Raw genomic sequence first — 20,671 nt, 5'->3', positions numbered from 1 at the left:
CGGAGCCCGGCCGGGCCCCATGGGTGTAGGCCCGGCCACCAGGCGGTCACCAACGAGCCCCACCTCCAGGCCTGGCTCCAAAGGGGGGCACCAGTGACCCGCGTCCGGGCAAGGGAAACTGAGTTTCATTTATTTTATTCATCATAAAGGGTTCTTGAGCCCTGCTTTGTCTGGTCCCTCACCTCGGACTTGTTTGCCATGCGTGACCCTGCCAGGGGCATCAAGTCCCAGACAACTTAGCTCCTGGGATCATATATATATATATATATATATATATATATATATCACTATTTCAATTGAGAAACATTGCCATTAAATATTATTACGGCATGTCACATTAGCAATGATTCGCTGAGCGTTACGCCATCGCGGATCATTTCACTCGCGTCGTGAGCAAAACACCACATTCATTCAGCCTATTTGTGTTTTGCCCGCAGTGTTGAAATTTGTAACGCATTACAAAGCCAGCAACTTAGAATTAACATCATGTATCTCAACAACTAAGTAACTCATCATATCACCAGAAACTACGATCAGTGCGCTATAAAGACATTCCATAATCTGTAAAATGTGAATTGTGATGTCACAAAACTGCTTACTCGGGCCCATTTTTGGTTCCAAGCAAGTAAAAAAAAAAAGTTTACTTGGTTGTTTTAATTTCGTAGTTCACAGGCCAGCAGCAGGTACTCCAGACTACCTTTATACAAGCTATTAATTAACTCATTCAGTACCAGCCAGTTCTGGACCAGGTCTGAAAAGACGTTTAAAAACGTCTTTGGGAGTGAATGAGTTTAAAAAAGTAAATTTTTCTACAGCATATTCCCTTTTGAATGTGACAAATTTTATGTCAAAAGTTAAGTATCGCACTGCTTTGAAAGGTAAAATGCTGAAAGATGCTTGTCATCAAAAATATGAGTTCTAAAATGGCGTGGAATAAATCAACCAATTCACGAGCTGCAGGAACATCTGAATTTTTATACCTCTTTATTTAGCGCTTTAGCAGCTGTAACAAAGCGCTTAACAGAACATTAAACATAAAACAACCAAATAACACAACAGAATATCTTTGCTAGGAATGCAACTTTAAACTGCTATTAGCGTGATCTCCTGACAGACAGAAGAGTCCAGTAAAGTCCCACTTATTTTCTTCCCGACTCTCCTCCTGCCTCAGGCAGCTGTAGGTCATCTCAAAAGGGGAGAAAGCGCCTCCGCTTGCTCTCACAGTGGATTAACAAAAGACCTGAACCCCGGGGGGAAGACACAGACACACAGAAAAGGAGGCTTACAACAGTGCCCGCTTATATGGAGACGTAGAGGCACATGTTCACTCACATGCCTGCGAATACATGAACACGTGCGAATGACGCCTTTGAAAATACTACACTTTTGTCAAACTGTTGCATCGTGTAAAGCTTCTTTATGATTTTTCACAAAAATGCACCTTTTTGAAAATGGTACGGCACCAATCACAGGAAGGTGATTTATCGTTAGAAGCACATCACCACCACACCGCTCCCTATGACTATGGGACAAAAATTTGTCTGTAGACAAGTTTTCAAAAGCAAACGTTCATGTGCATGTGTGAGCTTCTTTCACAGTGTCCCATTATAGCGTACCCCCGCTTAGCGAGATTTAGAGATATATGCATGTAATAACAGAAAAGGATGCCCCTAGCATGAAATTCCCGGTAGCAAAGGCAGTTTTCCAACTATGAATGTCAGCATATTCTTCAGAGGCACCCCTTTGTACAGACTGGCTGAAACATCTGGCTGGCAGCAATGGGATTTTCCTACTATATTGATAGGAAAGCTTCTATTTGTTGGAAATGGTCTGAATGATCAAGTTGTTTGGACTCTTCCACCTTCAGTTTGATTTTTCAGTTTAACAGGGTATTGGGGTAGCATTAATGTGGAAGGCTCCTAGTTGCAGAGCCAGCTTCTTCAAACATCTGCAAAGATTCTGCATCATAAGCGCTGCTGGCTACATGAACTGAAACTTTCAACATGAATTATTTGCAGAATGCACCACCAAAGAGCCACATACTTTTGAATCCTGCAAAGTAAAAATGAGCAAGCAATACAAACAAGCAATAATCCTGTAATGGAGAATTAGCCGACATTGTTGAATGTCAAATGGTTATACAGTATTCGGTTGTAATAAATGTGAAATTGGCAATGCTTGTTTGGCTTGCAAGTATTTGTTTGAAGGTGTGTCAGCTTTTCTTGCATACTATAAATCAGCTGAAAAGTTGCTGAAGTCTTCAAACGTGTATTTTTTTTCTCCTGTCATTCACAGATTCCCTTTGTATCCCCGAGGAGAGCGGTTTCATTTTGAATATGGTGTCTACTTGCTCAACAAGAACATTGCTCAGGTGAAATATCAACACACGTCCAGTGCAGTGAGTGCAAATCACATGAGAAACTTTGAAAACATCAACCTTTTTATCGGTGGAAATGCATAAATTCTCCCCAGGATGTCGTTTAGAATAAACAAAATCTACATATACAGCATATGTAATACTTTGATCAATTGACTGACAAAGGTGGGTCTTCGCAGTACCTTTCAAAAATATTAGGAGAGATGAATTACCACCACTGATCCGGGGTCGGTCGCAGGGGCAGTAGCTTTAGCAGGGAAGCCCAGACTTGCCTCTCCCCAGCCACTTCCTCCAACTCTTCCGGAGGGATCCCAAGTCAATCCCAGGCCAGCTGGGAGGCAATCTCTCGTTGGTGTCCTGTAGGCAGGAAACACCTCACTATGGGGACATCTGTGAGTGATCCTAACCGGATGCCCGAGCCGCCTCATCTGGCTCCCCTCAACATGTAGGAGCAGCGGTTCAGTTCTGAGTCCCTCCCAGATGACTGGGCTTTTACCCTATTTCTAAGGCAGAGCCCGGAGACTTTGCAGAAGAAAATCGGTTCAGTTCTGAGTCCCTCCCAGATGACTGGGCTTCTTTTACCCTATTTCTAAGGCAGAGCCCAGAGACTTTGCAGAAGAAAATTATTCTTGGACCAGGGATCTTGTTCTTTTAGTCACAACATCAGAGCCAACACTCTGTGTTCGTTTTCAGTTGACAACTCCGCCTCTCATTTCACCCGAGTGTCCCAAAAAAAAGCAGCCCCAAATCCGATGACATGATCATAAAGTCGATCCTCGAACTGCGACTTAGGGTGTCCTGTTACCAAGTGCACATATACCCCATTACAGCTATATGTGGACTTGGTACCAGGACACTTGACGCTATTCCAGATCTCATTGTCATTGCCCGCATGAGCGCTAAAGTCCCCCCAGCAGAACGAGAGAGTCCCCAGGGGGAGCGCACTCAGCATATTTTAGCTGTCTCGGGTTGTAAATCATCTTAAAAAAAAAAAAAAAAAAACACTCTTAAAGTTTGTGCTTTGTACACAACAATGGCATTAACAAAATATGTTATTGTTGCTCCACACATAATATCACGGTAATACGTGATCTGCTCCACATGTGGACCCACCTGTGAAACAGATGATGGTCGACATCTGTTTTAGAATGACCCAAGTTTGAATCTGTATTGGTTTTATGGACAGAGGTGAAAACGATCTGCTGAGTCTGTAAGTCAGTCTGTCTTTCTACAAGATTCCTTTGAACCTTCTTTATTAATGTTGTTGGTTTATCAAATGAAAAAGTAACTCTTGATATAGCACAACAAATTGTGTTGTTTAAGATTTCAGTGAACATTTTTTTTTTATTGACTCCTCAAGACTGTCCCATGTGCCTTCTATCAGTGGTCAAACGAAACTTTTAGCAAGCGTTTTTACCAAGTTCACGTCATTTTTCTGTGGCGTGTCAGAGTCTTGATTGTTTTGTGGCTCCGGTGGTGTTGGAGCCTTGATGGGAAAAATTCCAGCTGGCACGGAGCTTTATTTCTTCTCGCTAGAAGTTTTTGCTTAATTGTTCAAGGGCCATAAGACTTTTACGGGAGGTTCATTTGAAACTTGAAATAAATCATGGAGGAGTGGTACATGACCCAATGGTAAGAAGTGAATGGGTTAGTGTTGGAAGTTGTGGTGTGTGGTTGTTCCTTGTTGAGTTCTTCGCCAAGTAAGTGCCTGAGCTGAACTTTTACATTTGAATGTATCCGAATCTGTAATTTGCCATTTGAGGAGGAGCAAATGGCCTTTGTTCATTTTGTTATCTTTTCAACATCCTGTTTTAGTTCGAGAAGTGAGTTTCCACTATATGGGCTCGTAACTATGATTTCTGATTGATAATTTTTTTTTTAATTACGGCTAGCAGTTTCCCTGCACCATTCACCATCAATGATTGGTTTCACTTTTCAACAAAGCACTGCTTTGCTCTATTTCTCACTCTTTGAAATTCAGCGATACTTAAGTATTATTAACATGTCACGTTGGGTTCATTTGTATATAAAGACGAGAAAAGCTGTAAGGATTATTTTGGCTTAAATCTGACCACTTATTTACCACATATTTTTATAATGTATTTTTTATTCATGTATTTATTTACAGAGAATGGGATTCCTCTTCACAATTTACAGCGTTTAAACCCGCCCCTTCTACTCATACAAATTTGTCAAGTCATCATGGCTTCGGAGGTGAACAGCAACATCGGCCTTCTACTTGGAAGCATATGGTTACTTTCGGTCTTCCCTGTTCCACTTAATCGTGAACGACATTGTTGTGAAATAGCCATGCGGGGCTGCTTAGGCGATAATGATGAGATACACAAAATATCCTGCTTTTCGGGAGTATGGCCTGAGCTCAATCAGTTTTCAGTCACTAAACATGCTAGGTTATATTTTGTGGGCCTAAGGCGCAGGAAACCAAGTACTGGGAACGAAAACAGAAAATCTGTTGCCGGCTAAGCGGGTCAGCTCGGGATTCGTCTTTGTTTCCGTCTACTGGGGAAAGTCTTCCGCGTTCTTTGGGCAATTTCGCACGGTGATATGCAGGCGGATGGCCGTGTTGGTGGTCTGGTGCCGACGTCAGTGCGCCATCTGCAATTAAGAGTGGCATTTGTGGCTCTATAAAAATGGCGATTACTCATATGGAAGACTGGTAAGAGGTGAGTCGGATGTGGAAACAAGCTGAAATAGCTTTTATCGTGGATTGAAAAGGAAGACCAAATGTTTTTGATGAGATGTTGAAAGTTCTTTTGTTTATTTTAATTTTCCATTTAAAAGAAGTTGTTTTTGGAAGAGGGAACAATAGGTGGATGTGTTAGATTTTTCTGCACCATAGAAATATTGACCTGATCAATGGACTCTGACGGATGAAGCGGTTTTTAGTTATATTCAAACAAGCTATCAGTTATAGACAATAAATTGGACAGAAACTGTAGAAAACAGCTTTGAATTTGTTCCCAGGAACCCGAATAGTGTACGTATGTGGAAAACAACACAACAATGTGCTATTTGATCCCTAAAGCATTGCTCCTGGAAGAGAGATCTACCTTGGAATGTCTGAAGCATTTATCACCATTTTCACTACTTCTGAGAGGAAAAGGTGGGGGCTTGACAGCCTTAGCGGGATTTTTCTGGACTATTGAACTATTCCAGGTTTCCCTCTCGGAGTCTTGTGTTTCATGACTCGCGTACATTCCAAAGAAAGATTGCGTGGAAAAAGAAAGGGAAAAACTGTGCACAGTTCTGTCCGCAGTTTCCTTTAATATAATTCCACCTTGTCATAACGCATCCCACGATACACTTTTGTGTTTACCACACCCCCCAAACTAAGGCTCTCCAGACACCGTACAGTATATCAAGACAAAGTTTGGAGTGAACTAATCTTTGAAGTGTTTATATGTAATGTTAAAGATACAGAAGCAATTTCCAAATGTATTTTTCGAAAAATAAGAGGAAATCTTCCAGTGGAGCTCACATAAAAAATAAAAATACGCACACATTTGACTCACTTTTACATGGGTGATGCTGTACGGTCTTAAATTACAGCAGTAAATGGATCCTGATTTTTAAAACCTGAAATATTGCTGACTGCTTGCCTCCTCGTACCCCAAGCCCACCACCATGGAATTGGGATCACAAACGTTGATCCGGGCTATGCAGCTTATGTGTGAAGAGAAACTTAACCAGCTCTGTACTCTTCCACGGGAAAAATGAAAGCCCTTTCATACACAAATTATGAAAACGTAGATCAGGAGTTTTCAGACTTCTTTATTTTTTAAAGTTTCTTTTATATAAAGAAAGCAATGTTTGAATAAATGTCCTGCACTGTCCTGCAATGGGTTAAATCTGACAAATCAGACTGCATTTGCGCTGGGGAAATCATCTGAAAAGGGGGAGAAAAAAAAGGATTTCGTCATCTAAGTGGTTTTCTAAAATTTCCAGTTAAAACTATCTTTTTACCAAGACGATTTTTACTCTCTATTGCCGTAAATTTTCATGGTTGTTGGTTGTTCTGGGCAAGAGCTTTCAACCACTTTTTTTTTTTTTTTTGAACAACTTTTTTTTTTTCTTCATTTTGATCTTTCTGTGGCTTTTGGGCTGCTTAAAAAATGAGTTGCATTGTTTACTTGCTGCAGTAGTTTGGGAAAAATGTCATTTCTTATATTACATATGCAAGACATGCTATGTAAATGTGGTTCAGCTTTATTATGTGTCTGAATGCTGCTTGCTGGGAAGAAAGAAGAAAATCTCATCATTGTTTCCAATGCAAACATATTAAGAGGCCTTTAACAAACTGGGGCCGAGGACTTTCTGATCTTGAATCCCCGAGTCTAAATCACAGATTACAGGACCTCTCCTTATCTGATTGCAAGCAAATAATGCGGTTCACATTCCACATGGGAATTTCATTTTTCTACTTCTCTCCAAAAAGTATTGGAACACGAAGGCCAATTCATTATTTTTCACTGCAGACTGACCCTGTCTGGTTGGAATAGCCTCGAGTTTTTTTTTTTTTTTTAATGATAGTTTTTATTGATCTTTCATTGCTGTGCAATTTTTGAACAATAATTTACCATTTAGATTTTTTTGTTTAAAAAAGAAAAGTGTCTTCCATCGAGGAGGAGAGCATCACGCTTTGAAATTAAGACTACAGAGCACTTGTTTAGCATATTTTCAAAGGGGTGCCTCATTGAGACATTAGGGTTCATAGGGCTGCCATGGAGGATTGATGATAGTGTGGTATGCCAATTTTGCAAACAGGAAGTTGCCCTCAGTGTTGTGACTTCACACGGGCCACGTTGGTTTCGGGTTACTTGACTGCAGTAGCCTCAGCGCCGATGTCTCACTTTGGTGAGAGTAATAACCCAGAGGTCACCATAACCTTGAATGATTGTGACTTTTCCAATCGGTTGACTCCGTTGATTTGCTGTGAAAAAAACACTCGCGTTATGAACAGTACTCATGAGGACAGCAGCCCTGATCGTCCTAACTAATGTCATCGGTGCTCTCCTACTGAATTTCCTATTGATCTCACGTAATCTTTCCCGAAATTATGTAAATTTGCTGACTGACTTTGGCAGCAATAAGATGCTTTTTAAAAATGTAGCAACAAGATATGCAAGCGAACAATCTGGTTTGAATTTGACTCAGACAGGCTCAGTGAATACACCACACCTGTGTTACATTACCACAGGAAGAAAAAAAAGGGCAGAACAACGGGTGTTAAAGGACTGAGTGCAATGAAGAAGAGTTTTGAGTAAGGGATATTTAAAAATTGCTTTATTACATGCTTGGTGAAAATGTCAAAAGTTTCAGCATGCACACGGACTATTGCATTTCATCTTTTGAGGGAGGTTTAAAACATAATATGGACGATAAATTCAACGGGCCGCCGTAGATGGACAAGTTTGAAAGGTTTTGGGAAACATTAATATTTTGTATTTAATGAATTTGATAACTTCATTATTTTTCCTGTCCAATTAGCACCTTTAAAAAATGGCAAAATGTGTTTTTCAAAGTGCTTCATTGAACATGAAAAATAATGAAATTATCAAATTAATTCTAGACAAAATACTAACTTTTTACTGCTGAAGATAACTTTTTAATTGCATCATTAGGTATGACTTTTACTGTATTTTTCCGCACTATAGGCGCTTCGGGGGTATAAGGAGCACCTTCAATGGCCTATTTTAAAACTGTTTTCATATATAGGGCGCATAGAATAGAAGCTACAATCGTGGCTGCGGTTGCCGTATGCACCCACTTAGATGGAGCTTCACTAAAAGGAATACAATACAATACACTACAGCTTTATTTATGTAGAGCTTTCAAAACCGTTGCAGCTTGATCTAAGCTTTACGGAACATTTACACAACACATGGCCTCAACAATTTGCCACATTTGATTGCCTTTTCCACTACACTATTTAACAACAACTTGTGTTGCAATATCGGAGGTTTCACTCAAGCGGCCACTTTAACCCTTTCATGCACAAATAACGATATCCTGGAACCTGATAACCTGATAAGCTGTCCACGGGTTCAGTAGCAATACACCGCTTTTTTAAGTTCACATATTGAGATGATGTACCCCAATTTGAATGGTACCGGTTTTCACAAAGGGAAATTGCTGCAGGACATACACTTTTTTGAAATATTCGCAGTATTCATTGACAGTGAGGAAAGCCGGGGAGGCTGTCATCACAGCGCTGTGTTTTGACATCAGTCAGACTGCACACATGGCGGGTCAAGTGCAGGTGAAACTGTGACTGTCTTTGCAGTCTGAAATAGATCTAAATGGGAACATTGTGTGATATGAGTTATCAGAACGCATGCAGGGTTGATGTAAAGAAATGCTATCATCTTTTTTTTTATTTTCCATATCAAATGAAACTTTCAATGTATGCATAGAAAAACAAAAGGGATGCACTAGGAAAGGTTGGCACCAATAGTCTCATGTGGGAAAGAAATCGATATGTTGAATTCTTGACGGCAATGGCATCCTTTTTCTTTGAATTTGTAGCTTTCAACTCTTCATTTTTGGTTTCACACAGAGCCTTTGGTTGTACGCAATGGTATGTAAGCTTTTTACAGCGATGAAATATTGCAGGTCATAGTCTCTGGGAGCTCACATCATGAATATGGATGAAGAGCCGTGTCTGGGTAACGCTAATGGCCCTTGACCAGAAGGATAGTTGCTGACATGTGACTTGCAACATGAAAATCTCACCCAAGAATTGACCTTTTGTCCGTCACAAGTGAAGATGCGAGATTACGCTTTGTTAGCGGGCCCCATCTGTTTCACCACATCATTCGCAATTAATCTCAACGTTCCTTTCGGCTCGCCCACAGTCACATTTGGATCTCGGGTTGATTGATAGTGACGCACTCAGGGAAACAGTCATACGTGGCAGAAGCCAGGCTGTCATTGTTTAAAATACAGAGCTGATGGCAAACAGGCAGATTGGGTGGGTGGCATGTACTGTAAAGTGTCTGCTTACGATTGGCTCTTTTCTACTGAGATTGTGTTTATATGTGGTGAGCAGATTGGTAGGAATCTACAATACACACTGCAAAGTCTTTGTGTTACATGTCTTTGTAATCCGGATGAGTCAAATGTGACCCGTTATTCATTCAAACCTTCACGGTCAGACCTACTGATTGCCTACCACACATGTTGCAGAGTCTCCAAAGCCCTGAGTGAGATTCGTTGAATAATCAAACAGGGAAGGTGTTGAGACACGCAAAGATGTGATCAAACATGAGGAGACCTGGACAGATCTGTTTCAATATGTCATCGTGTGAAAGAGCCAGTGGGAGCCCCAAACTCCACCCTCTCTCCAACTAGAACCTCTCACCTTACAGCTTTGCTCAATGGGACATGGAATTTCTCACCACGATCTGGTTAGCCCCATTACAAAGAATCCTGTGGGCAATTTGAAAGCACACTCAGGTGCACATATGGATATGTATGAAAGGAACTCCACTCGCATTCATCACCAAAATAAATGAAAGGGAAACTAGAAATGACCGGTGGTCTCAAGTGGAATTATCCTGAGCATTTTGTGGGATATGTTCCCCTCCACGTAGATTTTTCTGATTTCGGTTTTGACGGTTACAAACTATTAATTCTATTCAATGTTTAAAGCTTGGGAGTTTGGAGGAAAGTGAAACAGTGTCCCAGTGGCGGGTCATTTCAAAAGTTCTAGAAAAATCAGTCGCCACTCAACTCCTCTCCCATTTAACACACAGCAGCCTTTACGAGCCTTTTCCGTCAGGTTTTTGTCCCGTCCAGAGCACGGAAACAGCTCTATTGAAAATTACCTCTGATATCCTCATTTCAGCTGACTCCCGTTTACTTTCCACCCTCATCCTCCTTGACCTGAATGTGGCCTTTGACACCATCTCACACACCATCCTCCTCAATAGACTCTCCTGCATCAGCATCGCCCACACCGCCCTAGACTGGTTCCATTCATGCCTCAAAGACTGCACTCACTTCATCCAGCTGTAGTCTTTTTCATCCAAGTCTCATCCAGCTACTTTAGGTGTGTCCCAAGGCTCTGTCCCGGGCCCTGTACTTTTCATTATCGACCTCCTCCCTATTTGGCATCTTTGTAGGAAAATCTTCTTTCATTACTTGGCAGATGACACTCCACTCTATTTCTCCAGCAAACCCAGCATCTTCCGCCCTCACCTCCTGTTTATCGGAAATCAACTTCAGGTTCATGTCTAACTTCATGAAGCTTAACAGTGACAAAGCAGAAGTTCTTCTGGCCTGTTCAAAAATTATGTTATCCAAAGTTGGCAGTTTCTCCATCTTTGTTGACCCCTCCCGAGTTTCCCCTTCCCCTCAAGTCAAGAGTTTGGGTGTCGTCCTAGACGGCACACTATCATACCATAAGCATATCAAATAACATAACCCGGTCAGCCTATTTCCACCTTAGCAACATCAAGTGTTTGGAAAGTTGATCTTCAACACGAACTAGTTCAGACTTCAGTTCATAGTTCATAGTTCAAAAATTTGAATTAAGTTCACACCATTCGAAAACTTAATTAGCTCATATTTGTTTTTTGGTTTGTTTTTTTTTAAATAAAACCTAATTGTGTTAAGGTTGGCCCTGTGGACAACACTGTGCTGTCATCTGGTCAGGCCCCAAGGGTTAGACTGAGATATGAATGGTTTCTGTGTTGATCAGGTAGCTTTTGGATCATTCCTTCAACAGCTGGGCTTTGAAACAACTCTCTTGTGCAGCTCTCACGATCTGAGCCACTTTTGAAATAGTCTGGGGCTGTCATGGCTCCAGCTTTCGTATCTCATATAACAGATTTGGACAATCTACATACCACCACATTGATACAGACACATGAACTCAAAGTGGATCTAAAAAGTCCACAACCCTGTTTAAAGACCATGTTTTTTTAATATAAAATATCAGACCAAGATAAATCATTTCAAATCATGAATTTGAACCTGTGCAACTCAATTGGGGAAAAAATAATTTAGAGAGGAGGATTGTTTAGATTTTTTTTTTAAGCATCGAATATTGCACTTTATTTTTTGGCTAATGTTTTGGTTACCTTCATTTCACTTGTGTCAAGCAAATGCATTCGACTCGGGGGGGAAAACACCTTCATATTTCTTCTTCTTATTTCTATTATTATTATTATTACTATTATTATTATTATTTTAACCTGCATCCCATAATGGATTTTTGACCTTGCAGTTCCCGTGTGTTCACTTAACCAACACCCCCACCCCCCCAAAAAAGCATTTATGAATCTATTTATATCTCTCTGATGACTTGTTTGAATCTTGCCCCTAAGCTAGGCGCTCACAAATAAGCAGCCCATTAGATAGGATCAATCTGTTTTAGTGTGGACGTAAAGAGAAGGGGCATTACTATGGCACCGGAGTGGAAAGAACAGATGTCAGCTGGAATAGACAGTGGGTGTGTCCATTTCTGTGTGTGTTTGTGTGTGGGCCTGTGGATGTGTGCATGTGAGACACAAGGGCCTCTGAGATTTATTCAGAATGTGTGACATGATGCTCTTATCCTGCTCAGTAATATAGAGCAAATAAACTTGGCAGGGCAAGTGATGGTTTGATGTGACAATGCTCAACTGTTGGGAGATTGTGGCACCAGAACCACCGTTCACTGATGACTTTTTTTGTTTTTTTTTTAAAACCACCCACATCTTAACCGTGTCTCCCTACACCTTCCCCTCAGTGCCCCATATGGCTGTTATCAGCTCACGATGTCCATTGTGTATCCAGAAAAGTAATAGTCTGATGTCAAGAGAAAAACTGTGTCAAGGTGAAGGAATGTGCTCAGTTCCCCCTCTGTGGGTGGGAGTTCATGTCAGAACACAGTGATGTGTTGCTTTTGGTTAATATGTTGTTTTGTTTTTTGTTTTTTTTAAATTTCAGCTAAGATATCAACATGGCTTGACGACCCCAGACCTGCAGCAAACACTACCCAACCTGAAGAACTTTCTGGAGCACGGCTTGCTTGTCCGATGGTAAGACAAAGAAAGCTGACAAACAGAAAGGGAAGATTTTTTTTTTTAATGTCATTTTAATACCTGGACTGTCACCCTTAAACTTCAAGGGAGTGGAAGGAGTTCACTAAGGCCATTGTTGACAACTTCAGGGGTTGTGTTCAAAATCAATCCATTCTGTAGTGCCTTCTAGTGAACTCACCATTCTGTAGTGATTTTTGAATGAGTGTTTGTTTTCCCCTATATAGTGCCCTTAATGTTGTTTTTTAGAAAAGTAGTGAACAACAAAAGGGTTATTTTCAAATGAAATCCCATGACGCGTTGCACCAATCCAGAAAAAAAAGGGTGTTTTTTTTTGGGTTCCGGGGTATTGTTTGATTTTTTTTACATCTGACAAGTTCGTGATTTGTGGTGCAAAAATATCTTTTCTATATAAAGGAAGCAGCACATCATATCCATAAATTTTTAAGACCAAGTGGTGCTTGACTGCATACATGTCGTTAAAATATTCAATCCAAAACTGAAATGAGCCATGTCATCATATGCCCCAACCACCATCTTGAATTTTTGGCTTGGTGTTAACGCTTAAATGAGGTTTTTTTTGTTCTTTTTTTTTTTTTTTTCCAAATCCACGGCCCCACAAAGCACAAAGCTGTCTTTCATCTCCGCTTCTCTCCACGGGACCTCAAATGTGTTTTACACACATTCATTGAATAATCTTTTGTTTTGAAAGAAGAGAAGCCCTCAAAAGTCGGCGCTCTCAAATGGCCCTTCCTCTGATTACCTCCTAATGGGAAGTGGAAGAGCCCAAAGATAGATGAGATCAAAGCATGCATCCTGCTTGGTGTGCGTGTGTGCTGTTGCGTACACGCGTGGGTGAGACAACCAGAACAGGCACAAAATTCAATACTAATTCCCATGTCATCTGCTCAATCAAAACTTTCTGCTCCTGCCGCAATAAACACATGTTGGCCATTAAAAAGCCTTCACACTGCCCCGCTGGAACTCTGATCACAGGTATTGAAAACTGCAAGCAAAGTAGATGAAGCTACTAACAAGGGGTTATATCCAGTGCCTTGCGGACTAAAATCTCAAAATTTGAACCAAAAACCAAGTCCTTATCGATGAGAATTCTTTGGCCTGCCTGATAAAACTGCCTTATGAAGGAATTTATAGTTTGTTTCATTCCGGTTAAAAATGCTTGCCAAGAACTTTAAACCTCCCAAATGAACTATACGATACCTAAATTGGACACCGTTTTCCAGCCGCAATCTTTGCTCACCACCAAGCCTTAATCATCTAATTTGGTTGCCAAGAATGTTGTCACCATTGCCTGCTTAAGTTCAAATCACGGTGGTTGACTGGTTAGCACATCTGCTTCACAGTACAGAAGTACACGGTAGATTCGGGGCTCTGGCTTTCCTGTGTAGAGTTTGCTGGTGCTCCCCTTGCCCAAGTGGGTTTTCTCCGGGTACTCCGGTTTCCTCCCACATTCCAAAAAACATGCATGGCAGGTTAATGGAACACTCTAAATTGTCCCTAGGTGTCAGTGTGAGCGCGAATGTTTGTCGGTATGTGCCCTGCGATTGGCTGGCAACCGGTTCACGGTGTCTCCCGCCCGCTTCCCGAAAACAGCTGGGATAGGCGGATCAGAAAATGGATGGATGGATGGATGGATGGACATACTGTATCACACAAAAACTTAAACATAACTCCTCCCAATGACAAATCAAAATTCTAAGTATGTGTATATTTTTTTCACATTTCTGAATTTGTGAATGCATACACTTTGTTTTTCTTCTTTCTACCCACAATCTTGCTGCTGTAGACTGTAAATTTCCCCAGTGTGGGACAAATAAAGGATATCTTATCTTATATGTATATACATATATGTTCACGTTCATCAAAATACATTTAATGAGATCTCAGGTCATTAAAATGTTCCAATGTGGTCATTGAACTTGGAGCATTATAACGACAATAATTCATTTTATTTATTAGCGCATTACACAACACTCAAGGACACTTAACAATCAAGGACAAAACAAAGAACAATAAAACCACAGATAAAATAATAACAGAAGAGATAAATTTAAATTGAGTATGCAATTTTGAATAGGTGGGTTTTGAGATGGGATTTGAATGTTTAGTGTTCATTTTTCATACAATGGGACCTCCAAAGTTGATTTTCAGAAATGACATACAACACTCCATTCTCGTAACGAACCTCAACTCTACGTAAAATCGTATAATATTTTCTTCTTTCTTAAATGCTCATGCAAGTACTTGTATAAACAGAAGTGAAACAAGCTTTTTACAATTGGTGTTATAAACGTAAGGTGTAGTTACAGTTAGTTTTGTTGTTGTTGTTAGCTTTCTGACTGCCTTGGTTTCCATGTTACTGTATCATAGGCACTTTGATGTTTGACAAGTCCGTCAGAGAAGTGGACGTGCATTTCTAATGCTTCTTCACAATTGTTCTGCATGTCACAGCCTCTTCAGTGGGGTTTCAAGGTCAATATCAGGGGCCCTTTTGAAATAGTCTACCATGTGTTTGATGGTGGAACCATTCGCCAGACAAGTACACATTCAACGCATTACTTGACAATTTCTGTCGGACATTTCCAAATGAAAACAGTGAGGCAATTCAGTAGCAAACATGAATCTTCTGAGAGCACAAAGAGAATCTTTTTCACCTCTGAACCCACTTAAGAGCTAGCAGAATGGTACGAATAAGGAGTCTGTGTGTATTATAAATGTCTATGCCTATCAGAAAAGGGAGGGCCCATTTAAGTTAATTTATGGCTTCACTACTCGGGCGAGGTGGGCTGTTTCAGATTGCGGGTCTGTTATCTGTTACAGCGGAAAATGTCTGGCATACTTTGGTGAGCGCCTGCTGTGCACTTGTGGATGACAGCGAAAGTGCAGGCTCACAAATGTTGGAAAGTGGAGTGCTTTCCAGAGAGCTGTAGCTATAGTTACCCTGGCTCAGGAACAGAATAGATTTTTTAATGTTTTTTTTTTTTTAATTTGGGCATCTTGTAAATTGCTAAGTAGAAAAAGAATTGTGCACGATTGCTGATTTGGTGCGTTTCCATTCCTCCACAGTGACCGACACCATGTCTCCAGCTCCATCCCAGTACCAGCCAAGTCTCACCTCGGCGTGCCTACCGCCTCAGAAGTCACCTACCCACCGCACACCAGCTCCCCAGACCGGGGCCTGAGGAAGAGAGCGAGTTCCGAGGCTGACAAGTACAAGACGAAACCTCCGCCCAGTTATGGCACCGCCGTAGGGGAGGAGCCAGCCACCATAGCCCAAACAATGCAATCATCTCCGCCTAAACTCTTGTCTTCCTCCCTGGATGCCAACATGGCCTCACTTGACCTCACCGAGCCCACTGAAGCCAAAGAGGAGGGAAAACCGATCGAGGAGGGTAGCGGTGCAGCCGCCGAGGTGGAGATACACAACAGCACTGACAGAGAATTGAAAGTCCACAATGATCAGACGGAGGAGCAAAAGCCTCGCAGCTCTTCTCCACTAGGGGGCACCGGTGAGGATCCAGTGGCCGCAAGTCAGCATGCAGGCGTCATGAACGGCTCTCTGGTGCCAGGACCGGTAACGTGCTTGATTCCAAGTCCCGGTCCGTGCTGCTCAGTGGAGCAAGCCGAGGAGATCATGGGGACCGAGGCTACCAACTTGGGCCTGGGAATTGGTCTACGGGTGGGTTTAGAGCTCACGGAGGAGACCAGGATGGAAGACTACCGCTGCATCCCAGTGGACCAAGCGATAGCTGTGGAATGTGATGAGCAGGTTCTGGGGGAGTTGGATGTCGCTGGCTTTGAGGAGTTCTCCAGACGCATCTGCGCCCTGAATGAGAACATGTCCAGCTTCCGACGACCTCGCAAAAACTCGGACAAGTGAGGCAGGTGACTGGAGGAGGAAGGCAGGCATAAGAAAAAGAAAAATTTGCACAAGGATTTTGGTCACAAATAAGGCAGGGATGTGAAGTGAGAGGACAATGATGGAGCTATTCTGGAATAACGACCGATTTGCACTTACTATAAAAAAATTCCAATGCATATTTTAAAATGAAATGCAGTTACACGTGCAAGTATCGGGACAGCTAGCCTTTTTTTTTTTTTTTTTTTTTGAGAGCTGGCATTAATATATTTTAACAATGGAACCAATAATACTGATCATTCAATCCATTATATTCATAAAATATTGGACCTCAGTATGAACCATATCTTCTATGAACGAGTGTTTTGTATAAAAAGCACCATTCACATCTCGTTCACGAGAGACATGCACTCATCCAGTGAGCGATAGCAGTTGCGATCCTGAACAATCGTTCACTGCAGAAACTCACAACAACCTACTTTTCATACTATCATACCTCAGGTTTAACTTCCACCAAACAGGTTTTTGCACGCTTCACTGTTATTACTCTTGAATGGTCAAACCATCGGCACATACCCTGTTTTTGATCTCACTCGTGGAATTCATTGTTAATTGCATCTTTGACCAATTGTGGCAAAAAAAAAAAAAAATGCATAGCATTGGGGCAACCAGCAAAGCATTATTCCACTCATTACAACACTTGTAGGAAATAGGAGTTAAGAACATTCTGAAAGAGGTTCACCCAACCAATTATATATTAAAAAAAAAAAATCACCATTATTTATAGTTGATCAAAATATTTAGTACAACACCCATCCTTAGTGTCCACCCTACTACACTGCCATCATAATTATAGCAACGACAGAACATGCTAATGTTAAGATGCTTGCCAAACCTTGCATGGCAGCGGTGACGGGCGTGTGGGCATTTGTATGCGTGCATGCTAGGTAGTTGTTCACATAAACAGGCACACAAATCACTGTCCCGCCAATAATCTTCAAACAAAAGGGAGGTCGTGACTGGAATTAGCTTTCATCCCCATCCACATGGCAACCTGCCCGCTGATAACCTCCCCTGGACCATCATGATTGTCTTTTTTTTTTTTTTTTTTTTTAAATGTCATTCTTCCCCAGTGTTGACATTGATAGTGAAATACACTGATTCGTATTTAGTAGACATTAAATGTTGTGGTTCGACATGTCTGTAATCAGTTGGAGTATCTCACTCGGGCTCAATTGCAAGTGTGACATTAAGTACCTGTATCTCCATTCATTCATCGAGGATTTTCATCTCAGTGATCGGAATACTTTCTTGCACTAGTATGCAGAAAAAAAAAACACGTTTATTTATGTCCAACGAATATTTTGTATTTTATTTTTCAGATCAACTAAAAGGTTTGTGTTCTAGCCCCTAAATTAAAAATACTGTATGTTATAAATGATATCACAACCAATGTGTTGGTCCTCAATGTGGACATTGGCAGTGTAAAGATGTCCCACTGGCAGCCCACGTTTCATTTCAGCTCCAGTTTTGTCCCAATGGACGTTTAGGAGGTATTGTGTGTAAAATGACAAAATGAACCATGTTAAGATAATTTCCATAGACTGCAAGGTGGTTCAGTAAGTAACCATGTACATATACTTTTGTATGGGTTTCTTTTTGTTATTAAAGACTTGCAGTCCATTTGGTGTATGCGTCTCTCTTTAAAACGTTATCTTTTTGTTTATTTATTGACATCATTGAGTGAAAATTATCCCTTCTGTGTCACGTGAATGTGCGGCCACAATTTTTGGGGCTGATGCATTGCTGAAGGGTACCTCGGCAGTGCTCCGGAAACTTTTTTTTTGAGGGGGTGGGTGCCTGCAACGGGTCTTAAAATTGTGCACGATAAGATTTCGTACTTGGTCCATGTATTCCTGCTAGAACTGAGAACACACGTTAAAGTGGGTTGGTGTCCTACATTGTCATTGCAAAGGTAGTTCTGTTGCGTTGTTGGCCACTATGCGCATTATATCTATATACAGTATCTATTATATATATATATGGTTTTTGCACTATTCAGTGTAAACTTTGTCACAATTGTTAAGTCCTAAATTATACTATGGCCCAATATATATATACATCTATATTTATTTGTATTCTGTGTAATTCAAAGTAGTCTCTGTGAGATGACTTTGCTATTGTTGAAAATAAATCATATGTTGCGAAGAACTGTTGCTGTTTCATTTGTCGTCCTCAAACATTATTTATTGATTTATTTATTTTCATTTGCAAGAAAACCATGGTGCAGTTGTCAACAGTTCACAGATATCAGAAGAGATGCTGTTATAATATATCAAGCAAATGTATATTGACATTAGTAACGTGAGCCACCGTTCAAATGTTTTCCAATGAGAAATTTCATAGACATGTGACTGTGAAGCCTGACATGGTCTTATTGGCCAGTTTTCAACCACGGGCGGAACAAAAAGGAAACAAGTTAATATTGCGTGATTCCTATTAGTGACGGGATTTTCGGCTCTTTTCGGTGATCCGGTTCATTTGGATCGGCTCAGTGGAAAGAGCCGGCTCTTTTTGGCTCTCAAACGGCTCTTTTAGCTTTCGCTTTTCTTTTAAATATTTATGACAAATTTAGCATACATTTTGAAAAATGACTTGGCGAACTAAATGTTGCACTCTACTGACTGCAAATAGCAACAATTATCAAGCAAAGAAATGACTTTTTACTTATTTTATCGAACATTAAAATGGCTCCAAACAATAAACAAGCAACAAAATTAAACTTCAACCAACAACAATCAAACATGCTGCATCATAACAAAAATAGTGAGTATTAACTGCAACGGCAGCAGTGAACAAAACAAACATAAGATACTCCTTGCTTTATTTTAACAAACATAAGCTAGTCCTTGCTTTATTTTAAATTTGCAGTCAACAAAACTAAATACTTCAACTTGGAATACTTCAATTTGTCCAGTCTTTGAGAACACCCTCTCTGACGGGACAGATGTTGCTACAATGCACAATCTACTCTCCATTACTTCGATCAAACGGGGTAGACGGAAGCTCGGTATTTCCACCAGCTCAGTGGATCAGCTGCCCTTGAAATCTGTGGTTCTTCAAGATATGACCTAATTTAGTGTTTTGTGTTTTTGCACGCTTGGCTTGTACTGTAAATTAGATTCAGATTGCTTGCCAAACGCCTTTGTGGTTTCCCGGACAGTAGGGGGCGATATGAACTAAAGACATCCAATTCACCAAGAAGAAGAATAAGTACCAAGCACAAGAACTGTACCACATTCAGTTCAAGGAGCAAGTTTTCCGCTGTCCACAAGCCCTGTTCTCTGAGTAATTTTCACATTTTAAACTGACTTCGCAGTTTATCTCTGAGTGTACAGATGTATACAATTGGGGAGAGTTATTACGACACGTTGCTCCTTTAATTATGTTGTTGTGACTCAACGTAAAAAACAACGTCAGCAAAGGGGGCAGTGAGCGAGCACACCGCAGACAAGTAGACCTCAGCTGTCAATCAAAAAGCAATCGCAAACAGCGTTTGACTTGAATACTATTCTGTATGTTTTCCACACCCTACACTGTCATCATAATTATAGTAACGACCGTACATCCTAATGTTAAGATGCTTGCCGAACCTTGCATGGCATCGGTGACGGTGACACCAAAGCTGGAAGTGTGATGGCTTCACATCGGGGGGGGGGGCAGATTTGTTTCAAAACTATTCCCACAAACGCACCGTGTATAGTAAGACGAGTTGCACAAAGAGATCGTGTCGTTTTGTCATTTTGCTTTCTTGGCCAGGTGTGTCAAACTCATTTCACATTGTGGGCCACAAACGGCCTCGGTAGATGTCAAGTTGGCCGGACCATTAAAAATTAAACCATACTCTGCTATAAATAACCAAAATAATATGTCTTTGCTTTGTTTTGGTCTAAAGATGCACAAGAACACTAGGAAAATGTTGAAATTCAATGAACATCTTTTACAAAACATTTCATGAAGCACCTAAGGTTTCCTTAGACAAATGTGCAATGTACTTTTATCATTCACATATATGCATTGCAACTAATCCCACTGACTGTACAAAGGCACAAAACCTTACCAAGTAATTGGTCTTGAAAAATATAGTAATGCACTTTTAAGATTTAACGAGATTTATGAAGAAAGGAATTTTTAAACCATTTACACGAGCATATAAAATCTAAATGTAATCCCTGCCTACACTTGACAAACTAAGGAGAGTGCTATAATATGTGTAAAGAAGAAGTATTCACATGTCCTTGATAGCGTCTGCTGTGTTGGGTCTGTCTCAGTGACAGACTGAGGCTGCTGTTGTCTTCTTCTCTGATC

The 20,671-nt window shown here is 40.8% G+C and overlaps 1 protein-coding gene across 1 annotated transcript in view; it reads left to right on the top strand.

Annotated features, from left to right (window-relative positions):
- uvrag (UV radiation resistance associated gene) overlaps window positions 1-17,986 on the top strand; it is a 55,803-nt gene extending 37,817 nt beyond the window's left edge. Inside the window, exons 13-15 of the mRNA XM_019895277.1 lie at window positions 2,296-2,371; window positions 12,332-12,423; window positions 15,511-17,986. Of these exons, the coding sequence (XP_019750836.1) occupies window positions 2,296-2,371; window positions 12,332-12,423; window positions 15,511-16,324 (982 nt within the window). The 3' untranslated portion in view covers window positions 16,325-17,986. The remainder of the gene's footprint in view (window positions 1-2,295; window positions 2,372-12,331; window positions 12,424-15,510) is intronic.
- Window positions 17,987-20,671: the final 2,685 nt, after the last annotated feature.

The sequence above is a fragment of the Hippocampus comes genome, unplaced genomic scaffold (genome assembly GCF_001891065.2).
Source record: "Hippocampus comes isolate QL1 unplaced genomic scaffold, H_comes_QL1_v1.1 scaffold177, whole genome shotgun sequence".
NCBI classification, from domain to species: Eukaryota; Metazoa; Chordata; class Actinopteri; order Syngnathiformes; family Syngnathidae; genus Hippocampus; species Hippocampus comes.
This window is presented reverse-complemented; position numbering and strand designations above follow the sequence as displayed.